Here is a 12,558-nt window from a genome sequence, read left to right on the forward strand (position 1 = left end):
TACAATTCCCCCCAAATTACATTTCATTGGTAATATTCTAATCTGTGAAATCTAAACAATTTGCCACATACAGTCATTTAGCTGTAAGAAAACTGCTAAGTTATTGTAAGTTTGCTTACAATCCTGATTGTAAGCTGATATTCTTTTCCTAAAAATCACTTGCTTAGGTTTGCATCACATTCTTGAACACATGATTCCTTTTCCCATGTGAGATGGGGAGGGGTGAGACACACAGACGCTGGGGTCTTTTGTGCCACCTAAGCAGACTGACGAAGAAGCTGTAAAAGCAGCACCTTGGGGTCTGAGGAGGTTTTCAAGCCCCACAACTGGTAAGCGTGGATTCTGCATCGAGACCCAGGCCAGCTCACAGGTGCAGGATCTGATATATATATTGGCAGACAGTATCATCCTTATGGTGGCCTGAATGAAAAACCTCAGACTTACTCGACTTCTTTTTAGGGAAATTGGGGCATGCACATTCATTGAACGCCGACTGTATGTGTGTTCTTTTAGGTCAAACATCATGGAACACTACAACTAGCCCTGCAAGGGTGGGCTGATCAGTCCACACAGGTAGAGATGTAGCTGTCCAAGCTCTAGGATTAGCTCAGTATTGTAGACTTGATGGACATGGAAAGAAAACTTCAAAACCACGTGACCATTCTCCACTATGTCTTGTTTTTTACTCCTTCCCCCCTCCTTGCCATATTCAGTTTACCAACTAATCCTCTTGGTTCCACCTGAAGTGTCTCTCCCCTCTGCCATGTTCACTCTCCACTCTCTATCATTGTCTGTCCCATGGACAAGAGCAGCAGCCTCCTCACTTCTATCTCTTCTCATCCTCTCCACCTGGCTCCCAACTTGCTCCCTACATCACCACTGGACATCAGATCTGATCCATCTGATCAGACCCTACCTCTTCAGACCCTGCTTGCAGGATGTAAAACCCTTCAGAATCTGACTCTAACCCGTATTGCTGGCCATCTCTTCCAAAGTCCCTGCCATTAGCTCCCCCTGCCCCCTTCCCCACAAAACCAACAAAGCCTCCAGTGACTCTACATTCTGTCCAGTGCTCCAAGACATTTCCAGCCCAACGGCTAGACCTCCGTACACTGACCACTCGGGGTGCCCGTAGGCACTTTGGAAAGATGTCAATCCATCCTGTGCCTGGCAATTTCCTCTTCCTGGAAGGCACAATTCAAAGGTCACTGCCAGTGAGAGAGTCATTCAGAGTGCCATGCAATTCACAGCTCCTCCTCTTTACTCCACCGGACTTTGTACACATTTTCAGTTGAACTCTTCCTGTTGGATGATATATATAGTTGTTGAAATGTCTTCTATCTTTCCCACTTGATAATGAGCCTCTAGGGGATAAAGATCATGTTGTATTTATATTTGGATTGCCAGTATTCCAGAGAACGCCTGGCACAGGTCAATGCTCAACCAGTGTCCATTAAATGTATCAATGGCCTGGTAGGCTCTCAGGTACATCGGAGCACACAGTGAAGCTGTTCAGTACAGCCGACTGAATGCAGATCTGGAGTAAGAATGTTGAATTCTACCTGAGGCTTGCCTACCCACTGGCCACGTCACCAGGAACAGCGTGGATCTGGGTCTCAGTCCTCCCACTTGTAAATGGAGGGAGGGTAGTGGACATCTGAGTACCCTTATAGACTCAGGGCTGATGATCCAAATGACTTGACAGCTCACTCCAGAAAATATCCCTTCTCTCACCAGAAAGAAACCATCTCCGAAGTTTCACAAGGGAGCCATGGCACAAAACTCCAGGCTTGTGGCGGAGTATTCCTTCATCAAGTTCAAGGACCAGGACTTCAGCTCCTTGCGGGATCATTGCTTAAGCAGGCGCCAGCTCTTTGAGGATGAGACATTCCCCGCCACGGCTTCTTCCATAGGCCATAAGTTGCTCCAGGGAAAGAACCTGTCCCGACTGAAGTGGAAGCGGCCACACGTGAGTGAACCCCCAAGAACACACCCAGCTCTGGGACCCTTGGAGCACCTGCCTTGGTGCCTCCCACTAAAGGGAGGAAGGACTCAGAATGAAACTGGCCTGGTCCCTCTGCTACAGTGGTCAGTGCTTGCCCCACCTCTCTTTTATATTCACATGTTTAATCTTGTAGAAGCTTGATCACCTATAAAAGAATTTCAGACATCAGCCATCAAATTAAGGAGATATAGCAGGGCAACGTTCAACCCAGCCTCATTCCCACCCCAGCAGATGTCCACTACTAGTTCTGTCTAGAAGCAAGGGGAGCCTGATTATTTTTTTAGAACAATCTCAATTCTAGGGTGTGAAGCTCCATGGGATATTTCTCAGCTGACTCATCATGGCTATAATCTCCTCAGGATTACAGTTGAGGCAAAAGATTAAGAACCACTGTGAGGGTTCTGAAACCCATTGCTGCTGTTGGTGCTTCTGCAAACTGATGGCAGAACCCAGACCAAGGGAAAACAGGATAATATCCAGTAAGTTAATGAATCTAATATCAGCAGTCATCACTAAACACTGACCAACCCACAAGCACTCTACTGAGATCTTTCAATATGGCCAGAGGAGGTTAAACAGGAAAGGAACTTTCTGGCTGTGGATACGTAGTGGATATCTTCTCCAGGGAAAAGTTGACGGCATCCAGCTGTATGGGAGACAGCCTCTTCCCTGCATCTAGACAGATTTGTAGCTTAGGGGAAGGGAAGCGTTCATGGGGATGAGGTTAGGCTTGAGGAGCTGCTTAAAGGAAGATGTAGGTATTTCAGCCTCCTAGGGTCTTTCTCATTATCCATCCTCAGTAAATCTCCACCAAGGACTTCATTCTTCTGACCTTCACCTCTCAAGGAGAGCTGAGGCAGGAACTCTATTTAAAGAAATTCTGAAGGGTCATTTTTTTCTTTGTTATTTTCAGAAGCTGAGATTCTTTTGGCGAGTATTCTTTTTTTTCACCTCACAAGGTGCTGAGCAATAGATGTGAGACTTTACAAGAATAGTGTTGAGGAATTTATAACATTTCTATTTAGAAAGAGCTGAGAGTTCCTTCTTATCTGATTCTAGCAACATCTCAACTTGTGATGTCTTTGGGGGACAAGGAGACACTGAGGCAAACAGAATCAAAATGATTCACACAGATTCATGCAAGGAACTCAGATAGAGGCAGCCATGGTCACAGGTGTTTTCTCATTACTGACCTTGTCCACAAGTTTACCTGAATTCTGCCAGGGACTCGTTTCTCAGGGTAGACTCCTGACCACACATGCTGTTCTTTTCCTCACGTGGTACTTGAGTGCGTAACAGGGACTCTGCTAGGATTTGGATGAATAAATACATGAGTGAGTGAACAAATGAATGAATGACTCTGAGCCTTTAAATGTGACGTTCCCTTGGGTCTCTTATCACAGCTGGCAACATGCATATTTTAGTAGAACTTTTGAGGACTTTCCGTGTGTCCTCTCTTCCTTTATCTCCTCTGTTTGCTCCCAATTTTATAGGAAGGTGAGTTGAGGCTCAGCCAGGTGATGAGACTTGCCCAGGTGACATGGTTAGGGAAGGGAAGGGTCCAGGATTGAAATTCAGACTCCTGACTCCACATACTGTATTCTTACTCACATGGACATGAATGCATAATAGGGACTCAGCTAGGATTTGGGTGAATGAGTGAAAGAACACTTGAATGAATGACTCCGAGTTGTGAGATGCAACTTTCCAGCTTGTGTGTGCATTAGAGAAAATTTGGGTTGCCCTCTTTTCTAGGTAGGATGGCAGAGGAATAAACAAATGTGTTCAACCCTTCAACATTGTGATGACCTTGACAGCCATAGTTGTAACTGTGGTCACAAACAGCATGAAACAGGAACTAGAGCCGGCCTTGTCCAATCCTTGTCGTGATGGCCAACACTCACAGAGCCTCCAATAGGGCAGGCTTGCTTTTAGAATCTCTGATTTATTGAATCTTTGTGGCAACTCTATGATGCGGTACTTTTACTAACCTCATTTTGCAGATGAGAAGCAGAACCAGAGAGCAGAGCACTGCCTAAAGTCACATAATTAGACAGTGGCAGAACTGGGGTTTGAACCTGGAGTGTGGCTCCAAGACCTTAACTCCAATACCACACTATATATTGCCCATACCCTTCCCGTAAGGCCTCATTGTAAGCTTATGTCAGGGACTGGAATCCTGCTTGCCACTAATATTTTATGCACCAATAAAATACCCAACATCATGTGGGTAACCAGGAATCATTTTGCTCTCTATAAAGTATTTCTCTGTATATTCTGGATTTCTAATTTTTAGGTAAAACAGAACAAGTATTAAAATGGCATCTCTACCTTACATGATTATTTTAAGGTATAAATGAGAATACTACTTAGGACAGTGTCTAGCACATAGTTAGCACTTACTAAACACTAGATGTTGTACTGTGATTAAATTGGGATAATGTCCTCAGAGGCTGTTCCCTGGGATTTTTGGGCTTCAAGAAGCATCTCAGCTTCAGCCAATTTCAAGAAACTCTCAAGAATAAATGTGGGCCAGCACCATGGCTCACTAGGCTAATCCTCCGCCTTGCAGCGCCCGCACACCGGGTTCTAGTCCCAGTCGGGGCACTGGATTCTGTCCTGGTTGCCCCTCTTCCAGGCCAGCTCTCTGCTATGGCCCAGGAGTGCAGTGGAGGATGGCCCAAGTGCTTGGGCCCTGCACCCCATGGGAGACCATGATAAGCACCTGGCTCCTGCCATCGGATCAGCGTGGTGCACCGGCCGCAGTGTGTTGGCCACGGCGGCCATTGGAGGGTGAACCAACGGCAAAGGAAGACCTTTCTCTCTGTCGCTCTCTCACACTGTCCACTCTGCCTGTCCAAAAACAAACAAACAAACAAACAAAAACAAATGTGAGTCACAGCATACCATTTGAGGGAAAAATGGGGTGCTAGCAGGGAGTTTGGAAAATAACCCTCTTGTCATATTCTGCTTCCTATCACTGCTTTCTAGAAAATGCCCCCCTATTTACCTTTTTTTCTTAGTGCCTGTCCAGAGTTTAGTTGGCATTGCTTAAATTTCAACTATATAAGGGCTTCCTGTGCTGTGTCTGCATTCTAGGTTTTTCTAGACAGTAGGGGAACTCTGTAGGTCTAGTCAACTACTAAACCATCAAGGACATCATTGTGCCCTTCTGTATTGATGAAAACTTCTTTCTTCACTGTTCATTGCTACAGCCTCTAGTCACCTGTGACTGTCACACACTTGAAATGCACCTGATAAAACTTAGAGATTGAAGTTTTAATTTGAATAATCACATATGGCTTACAGCTACTATATAGGGCAGAGCAGAATGGTAGATGGAGATCTTCACAACAATCACCAAAGTATGTCATATTGAGGGGCTGAAGTTTCACTTTGGTTCCCATTCTGCAGTGAAAAGCATTTCATTCCTCAGCTGCAGAATGGGCTTGAGGCTGGCATTGTGGCACAGTGGGGTAAGCCACCACCTATGACACCAACCTCCCATGTGGATGCAGGTTTAGAGTCCCGGCTGCTCTACTCCCTGCTAATGCGCCTGGGAAAGCAAAGTAATATGGGCCAAGTGTTTGGGCCTCTGCACCTAAATGGGAAACCCAGAGGAAGCTCCTGGCTTCAGTCTGGTCCAGCGCAGTTCCAGCCATTGTGATCGGATGGAAGTTTCCTCTGTCTCTCCCTCTCCCTCTCTGTAACTCTTCCTTTTAAATAAATAATAAATCTTTTTTTTAAAAAAGGATATACCCATTAAAAGTAAATACATAAGTAAAAATAATAATGAAAAGAATGGGCTCGTGGCCAAAGCACATTGCCTAATGCATGCTCCCAGCTCAGCATATACGCCCCTGTGATGCCTGTGGCCACCCCAGAGCAAAACATCTCCTACACAGACAACAACGGTCATCTTCATACAGCCAGAGCAGTGTCTGAAAGGATCATCTAGGAACCATACTTCCTTCAGAGAAGGAATAGGTAGAAATATGAGTGTAGATGATGAAGATAGACCACAGGACAATAACAGAAGTGACAGTGACCACACCAATAGCATTGCCATCAAGCCAAAGGACTTTGATGCCAACACATTAAAGCCCACTAGTGAAAATGGAAAAGGGAGTGAGGTTGCCCCTTGTCCCTGCCTAAACCGTGGCCATCTTCTGAAAGGGCGGAATGCCAAGGCAGATGCTAAACACACCGTTCCTCAGCCACAAGCAGCAGTCTGCAGGTGTGTACAAGACTTTGAGGGGAATGCAGGGATAGGCGAATGCTGTCACATTGTAAACAACACTCCAGGATGACTGGGGGAGAGCAGCTGGCCTGCTGCCACTCCACAGAGGATATGCTTTTTGTGGTTGTTTAATTTTAAAAATCTTACTAGAGAGAGAGGGAGAAGTCTCCTACTCATGAGTTCACTTCCCAGATGCCTACAAGAGCTCATGCCAAAGCCAAGAGTGGGAGCTCGATCAGGTTTTCCACCTGGATGACAGGGACTCAGCCACTGGAGCACTGCCTGATGCCTCCCCAGGTGCACATTAGCAGGGAGCTGGAGTCAGGGGTAGAGCCATACTCAAACCCAGTCACTCCCAACACGCAACACAGGCGTCCAAGCAGCAGCATCTTAACCACTGCACCCAATTCCTACCCCCAGAGAGAGCATTTCCTTTTCTTTTTTAAAGATTTATTTGTTTATTTGAAAATCAGAGTTACAGAGAGACAGAGAGAGAGACAGAGATCTTCCATCCACTGGTTCCCTCTCAAAATGGCCGCAACAGCCAGGGCAAAGCCAGACCAAAACCAGGAGCCAGGAGCTTCTTTTGGGTCTCTTAAAGGGGTGCAGGGGTCTAAGCGCTCGGGCCATCCTCTGCTGCTTTTCCAGGTGCATCAGCAGGAAGCTGGATCATAAATGGAGCAGCCAGGATTCAAACTGGTGCCCATATGGATGCTAGCACCACAGGCAGCAGCCTTACTCACTACACCACAATGTCAGCCCCCAGAGAGAGGATAATTATTTTCTAAGAACTCAGGAGTTCTGCATCACATAAACATTTTTTTTCCTCATGAAATTCTAAGACTCCATTATCAGAATCAAGTTACCAAAAGTATTTAGTTTGACTATTGCTGTTGGCTTTGACATTACTCAGAGTTCTCCAGAAAAACAGAATCAATAACACATACTCTACTGAGAAATATCTCATTCATATATATAAGGTATATTTATATATTTATAATACAAATTTATATTTACATATAAAACAAACATGTTTATTATTAATAAATAGGTCAACATGCATAGTGATTGTATATACCTATCCTATTACATATCCTAAAACATAGATGTATATATATGTATATCACACACACACACACACACACACACACACACACCCCATTGGGAGTATAGGGATTCATTATGAGGGATTGGCTCATAGAGTTATGAAGGCTGAGAAGTCTCACAGCCCCCAGTCTGCAATGCCTAGGCTCACAAAGCCAGTGGTGTCTGAGTTGGAGACCTGAGAACCAGGAGAGCCGACCACATGGTTCAAGTCCACAGGCAGCAGTCTGGGCTCTCAGTCCAAGCGGGCAGGCAGACAAGAGGCCACTGCTCCTTTCCCCATCTCTTGTTCCGTGTCGGCCCTCACAGTGGGGAAGCTGCCAAGCTGAGTCCTCCAATCCAAACACCAGTCTGGGAGCCCTCTCACAGACGTACCCAGCAGTGCCACTCAGCCAAACAGACCTCCCGTCATCCAGCTGGGTTGGCACACCAAATTAACCCCGCAGCTTCCATCAGTAGCTATGGTGGTGCTAGTGCTCAAAGGCCCAGGCCTTCTCACAGCAGCAGAAACAGTTAAAGCTGAGAAGCTTTTCACTGGCTGTGTGGCCAGAGGCTGAGGGCAGACTCTGGGATCCCACGCCTGCTTCCTGTGTGACCTGGAACGAATCACTCGATGTCTGTGAACCTGCTGCCTCTCTCAGGCTGGGCTCAGAACCACCCGAGGCCCCGGGGTCCATCCTGGACTCTGACTGGCCTGCCAAGTGGAAGCTCTGGGAGGTGAGGCCAGGCTGTCTCCACGTCTGCTGATGCTGAGTCACCGCTAGGGTGGAGGCTGTGCCGCTTGCATGTGGTTCTGCCTGAGTCAGATCTAGGCCCTTATCACACTGACATCACTGCCCTGCAGGGCCTGGCCCTCCTGAGACTTGGGACCTGCCCGGAGAGAGCATCGCTGTCTGTCCACCACTGTGGCCTTTGCTCAGCAAGTCAGCCTGGCAGGCTCAGATGTCCTGGGGGTGATTTCCAGCCCTTCCTGGCTCCCACCTCTGGATTATCTGTGACAACTCTGGAGCCTGGATGGGGAAGGAACAGGCAGCCTGGAGGCCAGGAGACAGGTGCTGGTTTTGTGCCCAGCCTGGTACACAGTATTCCTGTGTTACTCCAGGTACTTGAGGTTGACTATTGCTTTGAGGTTTGAAATACTCAGCATCTAATGTTTATCACATTAGAAAATATGTTCTTAATTAGGTAAAATTTTTATTTTTTTAAAGATTCATTTATTTGAAAGAGTTACAGAGAGGGAGAGACGGAGAAGAGAGAGATATCTTCCCTCTGCTGGTACACTCCCTAGAGGGCCACAGTGGCTGGGGCTGAGCCAGACCAAAGCCAGGAGCTTCATCTGGGCCTCCCATGTGGGTGCAGGAGCCTACATATCTGTTCCATCTTCCACTGCTTTTCCTAGGCCATTAGCAGGCAGCTGGGTTGGAAGTGGAGCAGCCAGGACATAAACCAGAGCCCATATGGAATACTGGCATCACAGGCGGTAGTAGCTTTACCTGCTACAACATAATGCCAGACCCTAAAATTTATATTTTTTAACTTTTATTTTTATCATCTTGGAAAATCACAAAAAGCTGTTGAGTATTTATCAGATGCCTTCATAGCATCTTATTGAAAGGATATAAATTTCCCCCCTTTGGTTCATGTAAATACAACTTCCTGTCATTTGATACCTTGATATGAAACCATACATGTGTTCTTCATTTCTAGAGCAAATCTTATTGGTCAAAATCAGTGTGGAGTGTGTGTGTGTGTGTGTGTGTGTGTGTGTGTTTTCTCTCAGCTTTGGCCTCAAGGCTGTGCTGGCTTCTTTAATGGTAGCAAGATCTTTTTTAACACTGAAACTGTAGGGACCAACATTGTGGCATAGTAGGTTAAGTTACCACCTGTGATGCCAGCATCCCTTGAGTGGTGGTTGGAGACCTGGCTGCTCTGCTTCCAATCTAGCTCCCTGCTAATGCACCTGGGCAAGCAGCAGCAGATGACCCAAGTTCATGGACCCCTGCCAGCCATGTGACAGACCTGGATGGAGTTCCAGGCTCCTGGCTTCGGCCTGGCACAGCCCTAACCATTGTAGTCATTTGGGAAGTGAACCAGCAGATAGAAGATCAATCTCTCTTTCTCCCTGTCTCTTTCCCTCTCACTCTCCCTCACTCTCTGTAACTCTACCTTTTGAATAAAATCTTAAAAAGAAAAAAAAATACTGGAACTATAAATGCTATAGGAATTGTCTCTCCCCTGAAAGACTGAGATAACTCAGCAGGACAATTGCAGAATTCCTAGAAATCTGCCACTGGTGTATTAGGAGAAACTTGGTAACTTTAAAAAACCAGGGGCAGTATTTGGCATAGGTTGGGAAGCCACTTTGGACGGCCACATTCCCCGTAAGAGTGCCAGGGTCCCAGTCCTGGCTCTGCTCCTGATTCTTAATAAAGCACATTCCGGGAGGCAGCAGGTGATGGTTGGGAATTCTAACATTCACAGGGTGGACTTACCTTCGGCCTGGTCCAACCCTGGCTGTTGTGGGAATTTAAAGAGTGAACCAGTGGATGGGAAATCTCTGTATCTGTCTCTTTGCCTTTCAAAATAAATAATTTTAAAATAATAATAATAATGAAATATTACCCCAAGGTGACTGGTTTTTTTTTTCAGGTCATTTAGTAATTTGAGACATTTTCAGCCATTTTAAATTTTGTCAGAAAGTCATCAGTATTTTTAAAATAACTAGCATAGAACTTTAAATCATTTTTATATTTCTTTCTTAAAAATATTTGTTTGGGGCTGGCACTGTGGCGTAGTGGGTAAAGCCACCACCTGCAGCACCGGCATCTCATATGAGCAGTGATTCAAGTCCCAGCTGCTCCGCTTCTGATCCAGCTCTCTGCTGTGGCCTGGGAAAACAGTAGAAGATGGCCCAGGTCCTTGGATCCCTGAACTTGCGTGGGAGACCTGGAAGAAGCTCCTGACTCCTGGCTCCGGATCGGCACAGCTCTGGCCCTTGTGGCCTTCTGGAGGGTGAACCAGTGGAATAGAAGACCTCTCTCTCTGTCTCTACCTCTGCCTTCTCTATAACTCTACCTTTCAAATAAATAAGTAAATCTTTTTTTAAAAAGTATTTGTTTATAAGTGAGACAGAGAGAGATTTCCTATCTGCTGATTCACTCCCCAAGTGCCCACAAGGGCTGGGGCTGGGGAAGGCCAAAGCCAGGAGCTGGGAATTCAACCCAGGTCTCCCACGTGGGCAGTGTTACAGAATATCCCTAAAATTTGTGAAAGGAATTGTTGAACCCCCACAGCTGGGTCTGCTCGCTCAATGCGTAGTAAGCCAATTACTGATGCCAGAGTGGGAAAAGAAAGCAGAGCACAGATCCAGGCAGCTCTTGCTGAATTCCTGGGCTCCCTGGAGAGTCAGAAGTAAGAATTCTTACAGGTTGAAGGCAGGACTGAGAGGAGCACATTCAGCTCATGTCTGGGTGTCGGGTGGTCGGTGGTACTTGTGGCCCTCCTTCGGTCGGTCAGCGATAGTGTGTTCTCAAGGGGACTCTGGTGATGGTAAAGTGGGCTCTGGTCAGTCTACGGGCTGCATCAGGCAGTGGTGACTATTTGCTCAGGGCCTGGAATTCTTGAAAAAGAAGCCCCTGAGACAAGACAGAGCATCCAGATGTTATCCCTAGGGGAGAGCTCTGTGCCCTCCTCTGTCCAGGACCCCGGAACTTACAGAGCTGGCTGCACCGCACCCTCAGTGCAGAGAGCTTAGTCTAGTAGGCAGCTGATTTGCATTCACAAAAGCTGGGCAATGAAACGATGCTAGAGGAGGGAGGCCAGGACCCTGCGAGGGTACTAGGACCTGGTGCTGTCCCCATCTGCATCCAGGGCAGTGGGCAGGGGCTCGGTTTCAGGATCCCAGCAACCTGAGCCATCCCCTGCTGCCTCCCAGCGTCTTCACAGCAGGAGGCCTGGATCAGGAGCTGTACAGAGAACCAAATCCAGGGACTCCAATGTAGGAAACCAATGTCTGAACCGCTAGGCTAAAGGCTCACCACATTTTTAGTTTTCTGAAGCCTCGTGTTAATTTCTGATTTTGTGTGGGTTCCTCTGCCATATTTGGCAAAAGTTGGGTCTACGTAGACACCCTCCCCTGAGCAGAGTAATTTATTTATGTTATTTTCTGGCCTTTTTTCTGGTTGAGTTTAAAATTCGCGAATTGTACTTTTCGTTGCTTCCTTCCTCCTGTTTCATGAGGCTGTGTTGTTGGTGGTGTTTTCTTTCCCATATCTAAGAGTTGGCTGCCTAATTCATGTTTATATTCTATCATGTTTCATAATGACTGTGCCCTAGACTCTGGCTTGGCCTGTGGGGGCAGCCTTTTTCATTCTGCAGGTATTACAAAAGAACAGCATCAATATTTATTGAGCAAGGACTCTGTCAGCTGCTGAGCTAAGCACTGCACTTCCTGCTCCTCATTCCAGGTGGCAGGTCTGGTTCTCCTCCACTGCAGGGCATAGTCGTGGCATCCAGCAGCTGGCCCTTGCCATGGTGGCTCTATCACATGTTTCTCCCACCTGGGTGCACCTGTTCTGTGTTCATGCTCATTTTACATGGAAGGATACTGAGGCTTAGCCAAGCAGAGCACAGAGCTCCAGGCTCAAGGTCATGCAGGGAGAACTGTCATGGCAGAATCCACACTGGTTTGTCTGCCGGGGCTCTCCAAGCGTGCCCACCATGAGGAAGGGCTGCAGCTCCGTGGCAGAGGAATGGAGTGAAACAGTCCTCACTCCTGGTCCCACCCTGGGGCCCCAGCCAGTGAAAGTCCCGTGAGAGGAGGGCTCTGGGTGTCCCTGCTCATGGCAGCAGCCTCCTTTAAAAGATCCAACTCCTTTTCCAGTATGGAAAAAGTGAGATGGAGTGGGGAGTGGGGTGGCACACTTGAGACACTGAGGTGCCAGCATCCCGTATCAGAGTGCTGGGGTTCGAGTGCCATCTCTGTCCCTGCTGCTGCTCCCAGCTTCCACTCGTGAGTCTGAGAAGGCCAACATGGAGTTCTGGGCTCCTGGCATTGGCCTGACAGCCCTGACTATTGGGGAGTGAGCCAGCAGATGGGAGATATTCTCTCTCTCTCTATCTCTCTCTCTCTCTTTTTCTCTCTGCTTTTAAAATAAAAAGAAACAAAACTTCATTTCAAAAGCTCTTAGGGTGCCCCCAAGGTGTTTTA

General features: G+C 47.0%; 1 protein-coding gene across 3 annotated transcripts in view; it reads left to right on the forward strand.

Moving 5' to 3' along the window:
• Positions 1-12,558, forward strand: part of LOC100346950 (calpain-13) — a 137,717-nt gene that overhangs the window by 76,630 nt on the left and 48,529 nt on the right. For all 3 annotated transcript variants that reach the window (XR_016229505.1, XR_016229506.1, XM_089326590.1), the window contains one exon: positions 1,738-1,969. Coding sequence is in view for 1 of the 3 variants with exons in the window: in XM_089326590.1 (XP_089182716.1) it covers positions 1,738-1,969 (232 nt within the window). In the remaining 2 variants the exon portion in view is untranslated. The remainder of the gene's footprint in view (positions 1-1,737; positions 1,970-12,558) is intronic.

The sequence above is a fragment of the Oryctolagus cuniculus genome, chromosome 2, assembly GCF_051225735.1.
Source record: "Oryctolagus cuniculus isolate XC-2025 breed Fujian yellow rabbit chromosome 2, ASM5122573v1, whole genome shotgun sequence".
Classification (NCBI taxonomy): Eukaryota; Metazoa; Chordata; class Mammalia; order Lagomorpha; family Leporidae; genus Oryctolagus; species Oryctolagus cuniculus.